A 20,173-nucleotide genomic window follows, 5' to 3' on the forward strand; every position below is an offset into this window, starting at 1 on the left:
TTGGAATATGCGTGACAGATTTATTTATGAAAATATTGCACCCTAAACATATAATTTCCAACTTGTTCCAATCTTTATTAGAGCCTCTTATAACATTTACAGTCCTCTTTCCACATCATAGTTGTCATTTGACTAAAGTCATTGAGCAACAACTAAAGCAGCTTGCATATTTTATTTTTCTTTCTTGCTTGCTTAAACTCAGCTGTTGTAATATTAGCATTTCAGTAAAACTGAGAAAGGATTTTTCAATCCAACTTTTTTCTCCATATTACTAATCTTTCTCAAATGCATTCATATAAATCTGAAACGGAAAGCAGAGTTTGAGCCTGCACTTTGTAATAATGATCTCCTATAGCCAGTTGAAATCTGTGTGTAGATATGATTTATTGTTTCTTAAAATTTTAGTCCTACTAGTTTTTATGTATTTTATTTATATATACAATATATACATGACATATAAATACACAAACATATACATCCTTTGTTTTGAGCTTAGCTATCAGTTTAATGTAAATTAAATAATAAACTTATATGTTTATTCTTGCTCCTGTGTGGGAATAATTCTACTAGTATAAACTGTTTATAGTGGCATTATTATGTCTACTAAGGTTGTTCAGTTTATTGTCTTATTTTTCCTATCTCTTGTAAATAAGTGAAGCTATGATTATACATGCCTAGTTTAGGCAAGTGAGTAGAAGCAACCTAATATGTGAGGGTACATGAATCCTATGCTACTTTGTTTAAACAAATTTTTATGGTAAAAGCAGGCAAATTTTTTTTTGTTTTTGTTTTTTCCATAAGTGGGTATCAGATGTAAATGGTGCTTGTTGAAGAGAGAGAATTTGGGAATGAATACATGGAGACTGAATTCCTGACTTTTCTTTTCCAGTGGGGATAATGCCCAAAGCAAGAACACAAATGACACTGGGCCACGGTCCGCCAGCCAGTCTCCGCAGTCTGTCGGGAGCTCAGGTGTTGACAGTGGAGTTGAAAGCACCTCGGATGGAATTCGAGATTTGCCCTCCATTGCCATTTCTCTCTGCGGAGGCCTTACTGACAACAAAGAAATAACCAAAGGTACAGAATGACCTTCTGAATTACAGGCATGTGCAGTCAGCCAAGTTTTAGCGTCCTAGACTGAGGAAGCAGTGCCCTCCTGTGGCTGTACTGAAGAATGTGTTGAGAAGTTAAATACTGTCCCTAAAATGATGTTTCCTAGACAGTTTAAAGATTTTGAAGTTTTTAAGTTTTCGTACTTAAAATAGGAGACATATAGGACTTATGATTTTTAACACACTTCAATAGTTCACTATATACTAGCTTTTTTGAAAATATTGTATTGGTATTTTTATTTCCTGATAGTACTACGTTTCATATCATGATAGTGTTAATGGTACTTTTGCCACTTGGTACAGTACATAGCTAGGAAATTCCCAGCTGTTGGTATCAGGAATGAAAAAAGTGATCTGTAAATGGGGGCGCTAGGAGGAGGAGTCAGAAACTCTAACCTGAGTTCCTGCTCTACCTCCAGTTTCTTGTGTGACTCTTAGATAAATCATTTACAGTGCTCTGTGCTTTAAACTTCCAGCTGCATAATATGAAGATAAATGGGTTAAGACTTACAATTTGTTCAGTTTTGAAAATCATACGAGCCTGATGCTACACTATTCAGATTGCTGTTCAGAAGCTAGTTATTAAAACATCATATATACTGTGATTTACTGGAATTGTATTTTTTTATTAGGATCACTTGTGAATTATATAGATTTTTGTGAAAGGAGTCACAAGCAGTGGACACGGTGTTTATGAATAAACATTTTCATTTTGCTGACAGCCTTACAAGTGATAATTAAGTTTCTGGCTATGCATTTACACATATGTTGAGCCCATCAGTTCCTGCTCCTAACTTGGACGCAGGATCAGTGAAGGGCATGACAAAGTACTTCCTTGCCTTACTTAGAAGCCTGATTTTCCTCCCTCACAGTTCCATCCCTGAGCTTTCACTTTGCTTGTATTTAACAGGAAAGACACCCAGCAGCTAACAAAGAAATCCTCAGCATCTTCTGACCTTGAGAGTCTCTGAACATCTTGCTTCCATATAACTCCATAATCTCAGCACCCTAGTAATGAATGGCTGACCCTGAATGTGAAACCAGTGTGTCTGAGAGATGCTGAGAGGTTTAGGTTGGTCCATCTCGGGCATCTATAAATGCATGCTTTACCTATGTAATTTTTTCCCTCCACAGAAGAATTCTTAGAACATGCAGTAACATATCAGCAATTTGTGGACAATCCTGCTATCATTGACGACCCTAACCTTGTGGTTAAGATTGGAAATAAGTAAGTATATTTCAGAAAAAAAAACATTTTACCATTGTAACAAAACCACTTTTGTGGCACCTCAGTGCATTAGATCAGTTTCACCATAGCTGGAAAATAGGTTTTGAAGGTTCATAGCTTAGATTAATCCAGAAAGAGTCAACTCTCTATTGAATTCAGGCTCTACTAGTTACCTTTCCTCCTTTAAATTGAGAGTGAAGAGCAGTTTCAGACGACCTGTTACAGCTAACTGACACAATTTGAATTTCAGCAAGCTCGTATTAAATGTTAATAGTGTTCACACTCAATTGGCAGACTAAAAATGAAATGGGACGTGCACTTGCTAAGGTTTGCCCTGAGCCAGTTTGAATAATTAATATTTACAGGGATATGGCACTCTGTACCCAGCAGTTTGTCTGTATATACTGAATATTTTGCTAATACGCCTCTATGGAGGCACTGCTTTTCAAGACTTGTCAAACTTCACCCATTGCGTATGAGACTTAAATTTCTGCAAGGCTAAGACACTATTTCATACGTTTATACTGCTGGCAGCAGCACAGCACTAAGGTCTGTGCCAGATGCAATGTTTTGGAGGGTGTTTCAACTTGAGAGCTCCTTTCACCAGGCATACAATGTTATGGAGGAGGAAAGGAGGGATCACAGCGTTGTGCTGCCCTTAGAGGTTAGGATACCCTTAGTCATAGGCATCACTTGTACAAATCTGATATGCCTGCTGCATCCTTATGTGATAGTTTGTATTGTGTGTGTTACAACCTCATACTTGACCCTCTCTGTTGTCTGAGGTGAGTCACTTGCTGCTTCCCTGCCATAGTTCCCAAAAATTGCCAAAATTACCATGTCAATTTGATGGTAATGTTTACCTGCCTACTGATATTTTGGGAAAAGAGAGGAGTATCTGGTGAGGCTCTTACTGTCATATTCTCTGGATGTCATGTGAGCTTCATCTTCCCTAGGCAGATGGGTGATAATTCTGTATTTGTCTTACTGTCTGTAACAAGAGTTGACCCATGTTCAGCCCACAATAGCAAAAGCTTGACAGACTACAGCCCCCAATTTTTATGTAGTTCCTTCATGGAAAAACAGTGAAAACAGCTTATGTAGCTCATGCTGTGATAATGAGGTATGGTACGGATGTGAGGAATGTATGACAAATACCCTTTCTACTTATGGACCTAACTTGCATATGTTGAAAAGTATATACTGTAAGTACCTGTGAACATACTGTGCAATAAGGTGGGTTTCCTATTACTGGTGCAAGCCAGAGTTTGGCCTGTGCTAAAGCAGATTCCTGGCTTTAACCTGCCAGATGATAAATACTAGATAGATAGTGAATTGGAACCTTGGGATTACAAAGTGCAGTAATTGTCTCTCTTGTATGCCCAGGTACTACAACTGGACAACAGCTGGTCCCCTTCTGCTGGCAATGCAGGCATTCCAGAAACCTCTGCCAAAGGTGAGATTGAACATGAAGGTTGGTCAGAAGAGGAGTTGTGACATTCTACCACTTATTGAGGCAGGGAAAAGGGTTGTTGTACAAAAGAATCTGCACATCAGCAATACCTGTCTACACATAGCCATCTAGCTTATGCTAAGGACTAAATAAGCAGGACTGAATTTGGTCTGTGAATCATGTTTATTTGCTAGGCTAAGATCATTAAAAATACTTTGAAGGAGGAAAACTTCCTGTTTTCCTTCATTAATATGGATTGTAAACATAAATTATATTGACCCATGTTAATATTCGCTCTAGCTGAATACTTGGTGACTGCTTTCTATTTTATCTGTATACAGCGTATACTATCAAATAAAAATAGGGGCCAGGAATTTTAACGTCAGGGAGGTTAAAGCTTTAAATACTAGATAAGGAAGGCCTGTAGCTTGCTAGTTTTCTGTTTCTTGGTTGGTCATAACCAGCTCAGGTAGGTAGTGGCAGATAGCTAGACTATGTTGCAACGGTCTGTATGATTGAGAAGGTTTACTTGGCTGAACTGTACCTCTGAAATTAAATTACTCATTTATGTTACTAGTCGTCCTACTGGTTTTCTTAATTACTTAATGTAATAATGGAACTAAGGAATGGAAATACTAAGATACTTTATCAAAAAAGGCTTTATGAAGTGATTGAAAAGTGGAGTTTTTGCAAAAAAATCACTCGTGTTTTGCAAAATACACTTAAATACATCTAACTGTAAGCATGTGAATTATCCCACTAAAAATCAATAGGACATCTGCTTGAAGTTGTCCATATGTTTGAGAACTCCTTAAATTGTAGCTATTGTTCTCAACAGTTGCATTTCATTCTCAGTAGCTCCATCTGCTCCTTGTTTTTCTTATTTTTGTTTAAAAAGTTCTCCACTTATTTGCTCAACTTCATTCCTTTGTCATTCTTTTCTCATATACTTTAGATAATATAGTGAAGAGAACCTATGGACACACTGAAAAAAAGGGATGCGTTGTTCCATACACTAGCTGAACTCAACCCCCTGTCTTAACTTTTAGGAGTTCTTGGAATCTTTTTTCTCTCTTTTTTTTTTTTTTTTTTTTTGTCTAAATTGTTAATCAACGTCACTTTTATTTGGTGACTTTGCTTACAGTGGTGACTATCATCTCAGAAGGGCAGTGGCTAAGCTATTCTAGGGCATACCAAAACCTGTGGCCACCTTTACTGTAATATTTTACCCCTTTCATCTTTTGCTTGCTCTCTGAGCAAAAGAATTCGGCTCTCCTTGTTACAGTGCATAAGGCTCCAGTCATTGTGAGCATTGAAAGAAACTTTTCTCTACTGAGGTCTAGTACATATAACCCATGAAAAGTAGCTAGGGTTTAAAAAAAAACTAGTTGTAACTTTGTCAGTCAAATTCATGGCATCATACTAAACTCATAAAATCTAGTAACTTCTTTGCTTTTTTCCAAACTGGTGATGAAATATGAATGTTGTAGTTATTTTAAAATAGCTATCTTGCATGTGGGTTTGTTACTGTTTTGCATGAGAGCTCTTTTGGAAGGGATATTTTTCTTTTCTTTTTTTTGAATATGATTTGCACTAAATAACTTCAACTTAAATACAGTAGGTTCTCCATTCTAGACATTATACTAACACCTGTTTATGCTTTTTTTTTCTTCTTTGATTTTATCTCTCTTTCATTTTCCTTTTAAAAATACCATAAGTATTCATGCTTAAGTTACTTCAGAGCAGCTCTGGATACCATTAGATTTTGCTTTAATAGAATTTATGGTCCCCAGACAGTATGTTTACTTTTATTCTACTTATTATCAGTTAAAATTGTGTGTTTGGCACTTTCTTTCATTTACATATATCAGGTTGTCTTTTGTTTTGGGTTTTTTTTATGTTACCATCCATTTATCACAGGCTACTGTGGAATCTATAATGAGGGACAAGATGCCCAAAAAAGGTGGAAGGTGGTGGTTTTCATGGCGAGGGAGGAACAGCACTATTAAAGAGGTAAGTTTAAGTAGCAAGCACAGTTTCCTTCCGGTTGCAGTGGGAAAGCTGGATACCTCCATGTTCAACCCTCAGAACTTTGCTTCTGAAAGTAACTCGATATTCAGTTTGACTGAGGGTATATACATTAAGGTGTTTAAAGAGGGTCTAAAGTCTGATTTCTTCTGACTTCAGAAGGCTTTGGATCAGACCCTACCTGAAAGATTTGCCTGCAGTGTTTTGGTTCTGCATTTATTTTCAGTACACAAACCTGATGCAATATCATCTAATGGATTAAGTCTGTTTTTAGGAACTTAATATCAAAGAATTGTGCCACTAATTTAATATTTTCTTGTATATTACCTACCTTTCTGCATCTTTTTTTTGATAGTTGAAGAACAGACATATTTTTGAGTAGTGTGAGCTGTAAAATTCAGCAAAACCTAAGACGGAAAACTGACTATATTAGTTTTAAAGTCTTTTTGAATTTCGTTTCTGAACATTAAAAGTCCGTGGTAACAGTCTTAAAGCCATGGATGAACATTAAAAAAAGCAAAACTTTATATGAAATATTGATCTCCTGTCTAGACATATTTAATCTTTAAAGTTGGCTAATAAAATCTCTTCATATTAATTTATACTATTGAAGCAGTAGTACTTCAGGGGAGAAAATGACTTCTAATACATTTTTATGGTTGTGCCTCAGTCAATGAACTTTTTTAGCCTTGCATGAAATACCCACAGATCAGTATAATGGTTATGAGCTTCGGAGAGCTAGATTTTAGTTTTTACAGTTAGTTGAAGTTTTTGGAATTTCTCTCTGAGTGGAAGTATTGGTTGTCTCTTGAGCTGTGGCAGCTCTACATGGATAAAGGGAGCTGTTAGCATTTGTGTGTCTCAAAATCATTTGCTATTTAAAAATCTTGTGGGATGAAATTGATACAGCTTAGCATCTACTTAAGGTAAAAGTAGTTTCAAAAATTTTATTGGATTGAGGATTTTAATGAGTCTATGAAAGGTAATTGTATTTTTTTTCCTTTTCGCCAGTCTTACTTTGCTTTTTCAACTGAAATCTAGTTGTTTGAGGTGCATGAACTGAGTAGTTATAGGATTGATCCCAGAACTTCAGCAGTGCTAGATGTGAAATCTGATATTTCTGTACTTCTTCCATCTTAATTCTTGTTCTGAGTTTTTTATATTTACAATTTTTAGTTCTTTGTGCAGCGTTTATTCTTTAAGAAAACCATGAAGTTTTGTTTCGCTTTGCCTAGGCAGGAAAGGAAAGCAAAGGAAGCAAACATGCTGTTGATTTTTACCAAGTCTGTACAAGACAACTTGGTTTTCAAATACTTTTCTAAAAATAGTTCCTTTCTGTCCAACAGGAGATACACAGCTTCTCATACTTGTATTTTTACAGGAAGCAAAGCCAGAGCAAGGTATGAGTGGGAGTGGACTTACAGGAGAAGACTCTTCACAGATGAGCATGGCAAACAGGTACCTCCAAACTTACCTGTACCTGAAATGAGCGGGAGTTACCATTTAAAAATGAAAGGAAGCTACCTCTTATAATTCAGTAAAGAAATCCTGTGTCAGTGAAATCTGTTTAATTTGTTATTCATTGCAGCAAGTAAGTGCAGATAGGAAGGCTCTATCTGTGGCAGGGTTGCAGACCTTACGAGTGCGCCCTGGCTATTCTGTGTTTTGGCTGGCAGCTCCGTGACACACGTTCCAGCCCCTTGAAAACAATAATTGGAGCAGTCCTCTGAAGCTATATGTATAGCTCAAGAGTTTTCAAGGGAGCATCTTAGATGATGCCATGCTGTTTTTAGATCCCAGTTGCTAAAATTTCCGATTTACTTATATTTGTGACCTGACATCTTAATTTGTTCCTGCATATTTTGGGAAGTTCAGGGGCCTAAGACTTTCCAGAGGATTTTTTCACATGCAATAGTCATAGTTTTCTATTATTTCTTTTAAGGATTGCATAAGTCTCTTCCTTCTTGTGCTCCAAACTAATTGTACTGTATGGCCAGAATATCTCCTTCAGGAGGGTTCCATAAAATGAGATTTAACTTGCTTTGGAGGCTTTCGAAGGATGAGTTAGCTGGGGACAGCTTTCCTACCTTGCCCCTTTTCTGTACCTACAGATCTTACTGTAAAGACAGCCTGTCTGTATGCACTTAGAGCTGAAAAGGGCCAGATTTAAATATGCTTTTTCAGGGATCATCTTTATGAAACAAAAAGTCATTAGCTGTCATTCTTTCTTGAGGTCAGCAATTGCAGTCCAGGTGAATGTGCTGGAAGGAGGATTCCTCATTCTGTAGGAGACAGCTGTTATCTCAGTTGCCTCTCTGAATTCATGACAGCCACAGAATAAATCGGAAAGGCTCATTTTCCTTTTAAGGATGACAAGTGACATTTAGGTCTGTTTTTTACATGGTTGTTTAAAGATAAGATTTAAAGTGGGATTAAGACTTCAAGCAGACTAGATTCTGTAATTGGTGTTCTTTGTTTAAGTTTTAACTGACCTTAGAAATCTGTCATTAAGAATTTATTGCTCTCAAACAAAACGTGACAAGTGGGATCGTGAGTAAAGCTTTTGAGATCTGATGTTACAAAGAATAAGTTTTTAAATGTTGGTAGTCATGACATATGGTACCCTGATACTGGGTCAAGACTTCCTAACATCAAACAACATCCAGGTGTGATCTAAATAAGAGGCAAAATGTTGGTTGTTTTAAAGATGATCTGTAGGATCTGAAAGGATATTTTCCTTCCACCTAAGGTGATAGGTTTCTTTACTGGAGGAAAACTTATTCTCTGAAGAAAAATATCCTTTAAAAAATTCTGAAAAAATGCTTGTAGCGGGAAAAAATAATAAAATTATACTGATGTGTGTTTAAACAGAATTGTGTAAAGGAGCTCAGGTTTTATGAATTATCATCATATCGTGCATGGGTTAATCCTCCAAATCCTGGAAAAGAATAATCCAGTGATCTAAATTTGCTCATTGAAAGAGAAGGAGGAGTTACTTTCTAATAAGATTTCCATGACGTGGATTTTTTCTTTTTTTTAAATTTTTTTATTAATTGTTAATTCTTCGGGGGAAGAGAGCAGGAGCAGAGAGAAAGCCAGCATAACAAACTGGGAACTGAGGAATATTTGTAGTTACAGTATCTAATAGGTATTATTTTTTTACCAGTATGAGATTTTTGAGTCAATATGGCACATTAATTGACATCCGTTCAATTTAAGTAATGAAAACTAGCTTATAGACATGTGAATGACTAGAACAATCCAAGTATGAATAGCAGGGAACATACGTGAATGAAAATTCAGCACTTCATTGATATATTTAAAGCCGTGTTGCGAATGCCCTCCTGTGAGAGTACTTAGGAGCAGAGAATCAATGACTTATTTGGTGACTCACAGTTAATGCATTTTTAATGGATACTGAGATGCATTTACTGACATGATAACATCATTTTCTGTGTGTGCAATGTTCCAGAATAAAAGATGAATCTTCTTCAAGCGATGAAGACCCAAGAGCTGCCAAACAAAACCTCGGGTCATTACAAACCAACTCAAGTCATCTCTCATTATTGTCTGGAATCAGTTACAAAAAAACACTTCGACTCACTTCTGACCAGCTTGTGAGTTAATTTTCCATCCTTGTTCTGAAACGTCATTTCTATAATGCAACATGAACAATACTGTTAGTCAGGCTTGCAAAGCTTAATTAGCTCTTACATCTTGCATTTAATTCTTTCTCTTGTTATATTTTTCAAAAAAAATTATTTTCCCTCCTCTTTTCAGTATTAAGAATGAATGTTGGACCTTGCAGCAAGTGCTGGGGTTCAGAGATTGGGATACATGGGATCCCATTTAGAAAAATATCAAAATTAAATTCCAAAGTCACCTAAATAAGTGTAGTGAAACCACATCCTTTATAATGTGTATGTTAACCCACAGGTCTCTCTTCTCTCTTTTTTTTTTTCTTTTTTTTTTTCTTTTTTCCTTCTCTCCTTTCCTTTCCCCTTACTCATAGGCACACGGTCACATTTTACATAAATACAATTCTCTGTTAGTAACTTCTGAAAGAGCTGCTTGTGAATTTACTATGGGGCCAGGCTATTAATGTCTTTGGAGCCAATTCTTTTCCTCTATGGCAGAGGTGTTTTGACTAATGGTGACAAAACTGTTAAGAGTTTTGTGTTCTGCACATTCCAATTTGATTTGGAAAAATGGGCTACTTTAGGGAAATACTTTTTGTTATCTTATATACAGCCAATTAATTTTCTGAAGGAGACCCATACAAGGTGTATGGCATTAAACAGCCCCTCACTCACTGCCTGAATAGTTTGTAAGAAATGGAGAGTTTTTCCAAGAGACATATAGGATGTGTTGGTAATTTTCTATAGCAAACAGAAAGCAAGGGTTACATGAACACATTGCAAGGCTTCTGAATCTGAAAAGTATCAGAAATTAGCTGAAGCTAAAACTACTTTTAGATTGGTTTCTTGATGAAACAGTGGGTGAGACTCATCAGTTACCCATCAGTTGTTGCACATTCTCACCTCCTTTTCACTTTTTAACTCACTGAACAATTGCAGTGAAATATAAGAAAAAAACCTGCAGGTTTTGTGAAAATGAATGGTTAGGTCCACAAATAGAATTGAATCATAGAATACCAGGTTGAAAGGGACCTCAAGGATCATCTGCTCGAATTTTCCTTGGCAAAAGTATGGTCTAGAAAGATGGCCCAGCACCCTGTCCAGCTGAATCTTAAAAGTGTCCAGCATTGGAGAATCCACCACTTCCCTTGGGAGACTATTCCAATGGCTGATTGTTCTCATTGTGAAAAATTTTCCTCCTGTGTCCAGTTGGAATCTCCTCAGGAGTAACTTGTAACTATTACCCCTAGTCTTTTCCATGTGACTCCTTGTAAAAAGGGAGTCCCCATCTTCTTTGTAGCCACCGTTTAAATACTGGAACATGGTGATAAGGTCTCCCCTAAGCCTTCTTTTCTCAAGGCTGAACAAACCTGGTTCTCTCAGCCTTTCCTCATACAGCAGGCTTCCCAGTCCTTTGATCCCAGTTGTGACAGGTTGCCAGTTTGAAAAGGAGCTATTTACCACCACTCTCTGGGTGCAGCCTGTCAGCCAGTTCCCCACCTGCCTCACGGACCACTTGTCTAGACTGTAACGTAGCAGTTTCTCGGGGAGGAGGCTGTGGGGAACCATGTCGAAAGCCTTGGAGAAATCCAGGTAGACAGTGTCAACCACTTGTCCCTCATCCACCAAGCAGGTTACTTTATCGTAGAATGTGATCACGTTTGTCAGGCGTGATTTACCCTTGGTGAATCTGTGCCCGGCTTTTCCCAATCACGTGCTCCATTTGACTTGTGATAGCCCCCCAGGAGGATTCGTTCCAGAACTTTCCCAGGGACTGAAGTAAGACTGATAGGCCTATAATTTCCTGGATCCTCCTTTAAGCCTTTCTTGTAGATGGGGGTGACATTAGCCTTCTTCCAGTCTTCTGTGACATCCCCCAATCTCCACAACTTCCCAAAGATTATAGAGAGTGGCACTGCAATGACACCATCCAATTCTCTTAAAACCATTGGGTGGATACTGCCAGGGCCCAACTCTTTCTTCACTGATGGTGGGTCTGTGTTTGCGTCAACGTGGATTGTTGTTCCCAAGGCTTGGGGCCCAACAGTGCTGCTAAAGACAGTAGTCTCTCGCCTAGCGTGTTGCGAAGTGACACAAGAGACAGTTGGAGGGAAGGGCAGGGAAGTGAGACAGTTGAGGAAACTAGGTGGAGACAGAAGGGTAATAGGTCATATGGTAGAAGAGGTAGGTTATTATAGGAATGAGATGTAATACCATAGAACGCAAAACCCCCTATAAACACTCTTAATTAGAGTTCATGGAACTCCTTGTTACCTATGTTTCTCTCTGCGTGTGTATCTATATCTCAGAATGGAAAGTCCCCATAGATAGTCCCTATTCCATAATCTGTTACTGTTTATGTGAGCTTTTCAGGATTTTTTTTTTCATATCCCTGACTGTGAAACAGAATTTTTTTTGTTTGTTGGTTTTGTTGTGCTCTATAAATCAATGCCTAATGTACACCACGGAGGGCAAACCTCTGCTATCATTATTTAGACAATAGCTCTGCTGAAAGCAATAGGATTCAGTGTGACCAAGGCAATGATCATCTGTGGCTTTGTGTTTGCACTGTGTCTGTTTCACATGCTCAGTTTGTTGATTATCATCTCGCTGATAATGTCTTGCAGAAAAGCTTAAAGCTCAAGAATGGCCCCAATGATGTGACCTTTAGTGTTACAACACAGTATCAAGGCACTTGCCGCTGCGAAGGCACCATTTACCTATGGAATTGGGATGATAAAGTTGTTATTTCTGACATTGATGGAACAATCACACGGTGAGTTCATCAACAGGGAGAGGCTTTTTCTGCGAGGACAAGTTGACCTTGGGACTGAAGGAAAATGTAATTAACGGGGAATTTTGAGTCACAAAATCATCATATTCTAGTGGTTTGGGGTTTTCTTTTTTTGGGGGGGGGGTGAGAGGAGGTTGGGGTTTTTTATTTGGCTTTCAAACAATGTGAAAATCATTATCAAATTAAAAATTCAGCTAAAGACACATGCTATATGTGCCTGTTATTTGTCACCTATTGGTATTTTGTGATAGTACTTACAAGTAGTATTGGAGGACCTGCTACAAAATCATAACCTTTTTGCTGCATCACACTTCTGAATTACACTGGCTACATTAAAAAGAAAAAACACTTGAGTTCTGTTTTAAAAGGCATTACTGGGACATTCCATTGAGGGGGATTATTATTTAGAAGACAAGACTCTGAAATCAATGTCAGAATTAGAATTTGATGGAAAGTTTCAGATTAGTACTTTGAGTAAAACCCACAATTTTTGGGTGACCAAAACGATTCACTCACTGGTTTTTATTCAACGCTGGGGAACACAATTGTGTGTGGAACAGGGAAACACATAATAAAAATACAGGCATTTTCTTTTGACCTTTTGAAATGAAATGCTTAGATGTATTTCAAAATCAATTTCTTCCAAAATCAAACATGGCTATATCTAATTAGAAAAAAAAACAAAGGAAAAATAATTTCCAAGAGCAATCTAGGGTGAATTAAAATATTTAATTTAAACTGAAACTCTTTTCTTCTTTGTGATTTATCCATTGTAGGGCAAATTTTTTTTTAAGCTAACATAAATTAATATTTCCCCTCCGTTTGTTTTCTTAAGCTTCTGTAAAGTGAATGGGTTCTACTCCTCTCTGCTGTTGAGCTGACCACAGTTACTGAATCACTTGACCTGATAATACCATTGCAAATCCATCCTAAGCCACTACCCAATGTTTTCTGTCTAAGATGCAAGATATTCGGGGTGTGGATGATTTGCTGTGTATCTGTGTAATGCTTAGTCAAGTGAGGTGCTCATTTATTTGAATTTCTAGATGTTATTATAGTGTAAACAATTTTCTCTCACGTAAAGCAGGAAATACAAAGAGACCAATATAACTATTTCATAATACTTTATACCTGACCAACTGTCAGCTTTATGTGGAGAATTTAGTTTGAAGTAAGCTAGAATGCCACTTCTCATGCTTGTAATTTCCCATAAATTTCACGTATGGGTAATTTTGGTTTATTTAGAAAACATTTAATGTAAACCTGAAAAAATACACTTAGTACTGTCAGGCCTACTACACAGATCTGACTGGTAGCCTGTATGCTCTAACTTACATGTTACCTTATGGCTGATGAGCTTGCCCATGAAGACCTGGAGTACAAGAATAATTAAAACAACATAGTCAAAGATGGGCATGTCAGCCTATCTCAAAAGAAAGGGGAATAAAATCATCCTTTGCTGATCACAATCAGTACCCTACAGAAAACCTTGTTTTCCTTTGCTGCTAGACAAGTTAGTGGAGTTTGTATTAACCTCCTTTGTTATTTTAAGTATTGGGGTTTTTTCAGTTCAATTATATTTTTTTTTTTTCCTTTATTCAGGTCAGATACTTTAGGTCATATTTTGCCGACTCTTGGCAAAGACTGGACACACCAAGGGATTGCAAAGTTGTACCATAAAGTGAGCCAGTAAGTATTAAGTAAATCTGTTCATGCATCTGTGGCTTGTGTTTATTCATTTGCACATAAAAATTACATTTTCTCTAGGCTTCTCTTAACCTATAAGGGTAGCAATTTTATTAATATCACTTCAGTGGTGCTTACACAGTGTAAACATCTGCTATATGGTATCCAGAGCAAAATCTGCTTTGTGATATCAAAACAAAAGCCCGCTACCAACGAGTAGCGATTGCTCTGCCAGCCATCCCAGATACCACAGTTCTTGGAACTAACTGTAGCTAATTGGAATGAGTTGTGCAGTTGCAGCAAGTGGAACTTTTTTGCAAACTGAGAGTTGCAGCAGCACTGATTCATAAGATGGTAATACCCTTTCTCTTCTCTCCTTGTTGAGGAGATTGTGAAATGCATAAGGACTGTTTACCCCAGGGTGGTCGCTGTAGGTGGAGTTCATCTTCCCAAACTTGACTCACCTGTAGTCATGCAGGGATGAAATCTAAAACCATGGGATGAATCCATTTGGGGGAGTTCCCGTTCTTTTCAGTGAGTAGAAAGGGAGTTTAGTGAAACAGCTCAAACTTGAGCTGTCTAAACGTCAGACTTCTAGTCAAGCACCCTTAAAGCACAGCACAATGTCTTATCTTGAGTAGAAATGGACCCATTCTGGATACTCACTGCTAATATTCTTCTTGTTGTTTTATTTGTTGTATAAATATTGATGAGCTTCAAGGACATTGATGATGATCTTTACTACTGATGATTATACATTTTATTTTGTTATTTCTCTATATAAATACTTGGTTTTAATTCCATTATTAAATTATAAGGTTAGGAAGGATCTCTGTGTAATCCATGGAGAAAAACAGGCATTTTCAAAAAGAAGCTCAATATACCTGAGTTCTAATCATATTTTGAAAAAACTATTTTTTCCCATTCGCTATTGAAATACTGGGCAACAGTAGATCAGCTGTTCTTTGGGTCGATTAATGTCATTAATAGGGAGAGTACCCTGGTATGACCTAGAACATATACTCTAAAAAAACTTGGGATATTTCTTCTGAGGAATATGAACAGGAGAAAAAAAAATTGGACCAACTCACATGAGGCAATGTGTGGGAATGCTTCTAGGTGAGCAAGGATGGCCAATGCAAGAGTACAGGTGTACTGTTTGTTCCCTGGATACATGGTGCAATGTAGTCAAACCACTGAAAGACTCAAAGACTGAGAGGGTGGTGAGTTTTGTGATTAGCAATTGAGAGGAAAAAAGGAGGAGAAGAATTAATTGATGTCTGAATGGAATCAGATGAAGTATCTGATATATTCGGATGTTATGCTTTCAGATTTTAACTTTTACCCGGAGGATTACCGATTGCTGTCTGTTCAGGCTGCTACTTCTGCTTCACGCAGAAAATAAAATTGGTTTTCTTTTATTACATTAAATTCAGCTGTTCTTATATATTCAGATTACTGTAAATGTTTGAAGAGCCTGTGGTACGCATCATAACTGTCCTCTTAGCTAATCTGATTTTTTTCTGTGTGCTAGGGTAATGGTAAGGTTTGTTTATTGCTTTTTGTTTTACACAGATGATGAATTATAAATTACGGATGATGGAATCTAAATTGTGCCAGGGATCTAAATTATGCCACGGACACTTCTCTGTGCTTTTATTCTGTATAGCCATACGTGATCACAGCAAAGACAGGACAGCCTGGGAATTCACATGCTGAGCAGTATTTAGTTCTGTTTATAACCTCTGCATTACATTTGGTGAAAATGTTAATTAAGTTTTTTAATTGCTGTTGTTATTTCTATGCCTGCCAGCATTGTCAGTTGTTAGGGCTTTGGTGATCATAAACATAAAAGAAAAAAATTAGATTTGAGTCATGTTGTTTTTCAAATTACGAAGTTAATTATGTAAAGGCTAGATATTACAGCTGAACACCATATAAATGCTCAATAGTTAGATTTAATGACCATGTGTGCACTGAATACAGTATTTCTTTTTTTTATGAACAATAATTTCTTTATAGGACTTGAAGTAAATCACTAATAAGTTGAACGTACATCATTGGACTCTGTTCTATCATAAGCAGAACCAAGGGTAACCTGTGACTTCTGTCAAAACTTGAAATAAAAGTTAAAGATTACTTTTTGTACTGTGTTTTGAAGATCAAATTTGCTCCAACTTGAAGGAATATGTTACTGCTGCACATAGACTAGTATTTTTTTGCGGAGGTTCAAGAGGCGGAGGCTGGAGTACAACACAGTTAATACAGCAAAGGCTAATGCACCATTGTCTGCTTTATGCCAAGTGTTTTCCCCTTAGTAGATGTCATTTCAATTAATTCTAAGGAGTATGGTTCCACTACGCAGGGGCAGATAGAAAACCATAAGAAGTCATAAGCCGTGAGAAGACTAGAGATAGATGAGCCCTCTTTAGGTGTAAATCGCTAACTGCAGTGGAGGTAGACAGATTTTAATTATCCAAGGTTTTGGCATAAATGTTTTTGTTCCTTTTAAATAAGTCTAGGTTAAACATAAGTCTGTTTGACAGTCATGGCTTGATTCATGTAAAAATAAACCCACAAAATTATTAATGTCAAAATACCTGCTTTATTTTTACAGTAATGTCTTCTTTTATTTCTGTTCACAGGAATGGATATAAATTTCTGTATTGCTCAGCACGCGCTATTGGAATGGCAGACATGACCAGAGGATACTTGCACTGGGTCAATGAACGAGGAACTGTGCTGCCTCAAGGGCCGCTCTTGCTGAGTCCAAGCAGCTTATTCTCAGCTCTTCACAGGTACTACAATGTCGCTTTTATGCAGAAAGAGACTTGGACGTTGGTGGAGGCTGAATTCTCAGCTATTTTATGGGAGTGCTTGAAATCATTCATAAGTTGTTGGTGTTTTTTTCTTACGTATTGGTGCAAAATTTTAAGAGGAAATTTTGTTAGACCAAAATTCAGTAGGTAGTCACATTGCTTAGTTTATCTCTGAGACATGCCTCAATAAACACCTAAGCACTGTTTACCAATAGGTTCTGCCTGTTGACTTCATGTGTTTCACATGGTGTCTTAATGTTAGTTATGGGAAAAAATGTGAACGTTTTAATAACAATCACTCTTGTGTTGCCATGTAAGGTGTTCCAATTGGCATAAATATGTTTTTTTTTTGTGGAAGAATATTTACTTCATTCTGAAGAAATTTGTGTGAAAATGAAATGAACTTTTTGTACTCCTGACTGCAATGTGGTATTCTGTGTGGACAATGTTGTTCTTCCTAGGTGTTGAACTGTAATAAGTGAATAATAATAGCACAGATTTTGAATATCGTACCTTTTTCCTAATTCAGTGAAGCATGTCAAGTGATTACTGAAAATATTTTAAGCTGTTAAAAGCTGCTGTGACAGGATATATTTCATTAGAATTTTTAATGGAAGGTTGTTCAGATGTTCTCCTGATTGAGTGACATGCTACGGGCTGTCTTACCAGTCGTGTTCTAAATATAAGAGACTGTGGAAGTATTATGGTGCACTTCTTAGACTGATTAAATAATAAATGCAGTGAAAGAGTAGTTACTGTTATCTTACACTTCTCATATCTAGAAATACATTTAAAGTGATACTCTTTTTTGGTATCTTGTTTAGACTAAAGAATACCCGTCTTTCAGTGTAGACTATTATAACCACTGTGATGTGTGGGCAATAAATGACTTCATCGTTATCCATAGATTTAATTATTCTGGGTGTGAGGGCTCTGAGATCAGGTGTATGTGAGACTGAGGAAAGATGGTTTTATTCCTCTTTTGCACATTTTCAAACTTTGATTTATACATGGAGCTGCTGTTCCAAAGGGCTGTATTACTCCTCTGAAGCATCTGTACTATTCACATCTTCCTTGACATATGTGTTGGTGCTAGGATGTGGGATTCGGAGCTTCTTAAGAGCTTTTGTGTCATGCTGGCATCTTCCTATGTTATGGGAACTCAAGACTCTGCCACCTGTTTAGTCTCCTTGCCAAGAGAAGCTGTTGTGAAAGGGCTTTTGCCCAGAGATGAGAACTCCTCTGTTCATTAATGAATTCTATATTCTGTAAGGAGCAACTGAAGAGAAATAGAAGATTCCTTTATTCCTTAACTTTTGCTAATTAGCAGTGATGGAGGATCCTGACTGTAGAAGTATCTTAACAGACTGAGGTGCTTCTAGCACATACGCTAATTGCAATCCTTTTAAAAATAATGGAGGAAAAAAAAAAGCTATACAGAGTGAAGGCTAATATAATCTATGAATCATTCTGCAGTTCTCAGGAAGCAGTTTACTTGATGACAATTTATGTCTCATGAGGCTTTATTTAGCAGCTACTCCCTGTAATCAACCATCTTGGCTCAGTAGCCATCTTTACAACATAGGTTTCAATAGAAGTTCCCTTGTTTTAGAGGATTTATTTACTGTGCCCATTATGTAAGCTTGGGAATGCTATTCTGTCTTCGTGAGCACTGTGATTTCCAAATAAAGATTTATTGGAGAAGGTTGGAGGCTCTGTAGGAGTATCCAGCTAGATAAAAATGTTGAATAGAGAAAATAAAATGGTTTGTGCTGTATTTCATGTGTGCTTACTCAGTCTCCCTTTTTTATCATTTCAGGGAGGTGATAGAAAAGAAGCCAGAAAAATTTAAAGTTCAATGTTTGACAGACATCAAAAATTTATTTTATCCTAACACAGAACCCTTTTATGCTGCTTTCGGAAACAGGCCTGCTGTAAGTATGAATTTATTTCTATTGCAGAGAACAGAAAGGTTGCTATTATTTCATGGTTCTGTTGCATTAGAACTTAGAAGCTTAAAATGAGAATTAAGATTATTTTGCTCGGCCCTGTGCAAAAGAAAATATGAAGGTTCTTCCTCAAAGATTTCACAGTATAGGATGCAGAGATGGAAAAGCACTAAAGTAACTATGTTACATCTGCGTAAATTGGCAGTTAAGCTTGTGTGAAAACACTGATCTCATCTTAATCTACTCTGATACAGTGTCAATGAGATACCTGTGCACAGACAGAAAATCTTTCAGGTGACTATTGGTGGAACTGACACTTCAAACTTTAAGTACAGTCAAAAGAACTTGGATGTCCCACTGAAATCAAAAGGTTCTACTTTGCATGGAAAGTGAGATGTTGTTTGATGTGGAGAGGGGAAGACAGATCTCCATCACCCGTTTGAAGGCTGCATAACTGGGTTATAGGCTTTTCTTACTCCTGTCATAGTCCAAAAAATACTTTTATGCATCCAGAAAAGGAAACAGTCTCAGGAGCGAGGACAGAGGCAGGGTCTCTGGCATGTGATTATCCCTTCTTTTAAATTGTTAGCATGATCCAAGAGACTGTTTTGACACAGGCAGCTCGCAGTCTTCCAGGCAATTTCTGGATGATTGCTGCGTTAGCTTGGGGCATGGGCTCTTCCCAATGGGCATTTGATATAGCCATATTGGGGTGTGTGTGTGTTTATGTGGGGTTGTGGGGGAGTTGTTTTCTGTTGTGGGGTTTGGGCTTTTTTTTGAGATGGTATATATAGAGAGTTTAATAATACTGACACAGTGTCAAGAGACTTCCAGGTCTGAGAATGGGCACTCACACTGCTTAGTTTACTTAGTTTACTAGCGTAGATATCATTAGAGGTGCCTAACAGGCTTTGTTTCACTCAAACTCTTTGAAAGCATCCTTCTTTCAGAAGGAGATATATATAGAAAACCTGCTTCTTTAGTTGTTTACAGTTTCACTGGGCACCTAAGTTTAGATGCTAAGTAAATTAGGCAGATGGGCCCCTTATTTGTGCCCAGGAGTCCCACAGAGCATTGGTACTTCCTCCAGCTCTGTATTGTCAGGTAATTTTTCCTGTAGACACTGCAGTGTGGTATAGTAACATGTAACAAGAAACCTGGTAACACTAGAGTGATGTTTATGGCTATGGACTGTTGGTGTGAAGCTTGAGTGGGTATCAACCCTGTTTTGGAAGCTAAGCCCGCTTAATTGTATGCCTGTGTCTTGGCCATGCAATTTGATCTTAAGAGAATGGTCCTTGACCCTTCATATTTCCTAGTATAATTAGGTAGAGAACACTCCAGTTGGTTACCTCTCCCTCTAGTTAGTGGAGAGAAATGGGACGTATTTGGAGAGAGAGTAATTAACTCGGGTGCTTGGTGACCATCTTTCTTCACAAGAGCTAAGGCTTCTTGCTGAAGCATCC

At 37.4% G+C, this 20,173-nt stretch overlaps 1 protein-coding gene across 2 annotated transcripts in view; it reads left to right on the forward strand.

The window, feature by feature from the left end:
- The window catches only part of LPIN1 (lipin 1), an 80,056-nt gene that overhangs the window by 53,519 nt on the left and 6,364 nt on the right, over positions 1 to 20,173 (forward strand). For both annotated transcript variants that reach the window (XM_074154073.1, XM_074154074.1), the window contains 10 exons: positions 890 to 1,077; positions 2,247 to 2,340; positions 3,727 to 3,796; positions 5,714 to 5,806; positions 7,203 to 7,279; positions 9,294 to 9,438; positions 12,087 to 12,235; positions 13,856 to 13,942; positions 16,585 to 16,737; positions 18,578 to 18,692. In XM_074154073.1, coding sequence (XP_074010174.1) covers positions 890 to 1,077; positions 2,247 to 2,340; positions 3,727 to 3,796; positions 5,714 to 5,806; positions 7,203 to 7,279; positions 9,294 to 9,438; positions 12,087 to 12,235; positions 13,856 to 13,942; positions 16,585 to 16,737; positions 18,578 to 18,692 — 1,171 coding nt within the window. The remainder of the gene's footprint in view (positions 1 to 889; positions 1,078 to 2,246; positions 2,341 to 3,726; positions 3,797 to 5,713; positions 5,807 to 7,202; positions 7,280 to 9,293; positions 9,439 to 12,086; positions 12,236 to 13,855; positions 13,943 to 16,584; positions 16,738 to 18,577; positions 18,693 to 20,173) is intronic.

Source organism: Numenius arquata, chromosome 9 (genome assembly GCF_964106895.1).
Source record: "Numenius arquata chromosome 9, bNumArq3.hap1.1, whole genome shotgun sequence".
NCBI classification, from domain to species: Eukaryota; Metazoa; Chordata; class Aves; order Charadriiformes; family Scolopacidae; genus Numenius; species Numenius arquata.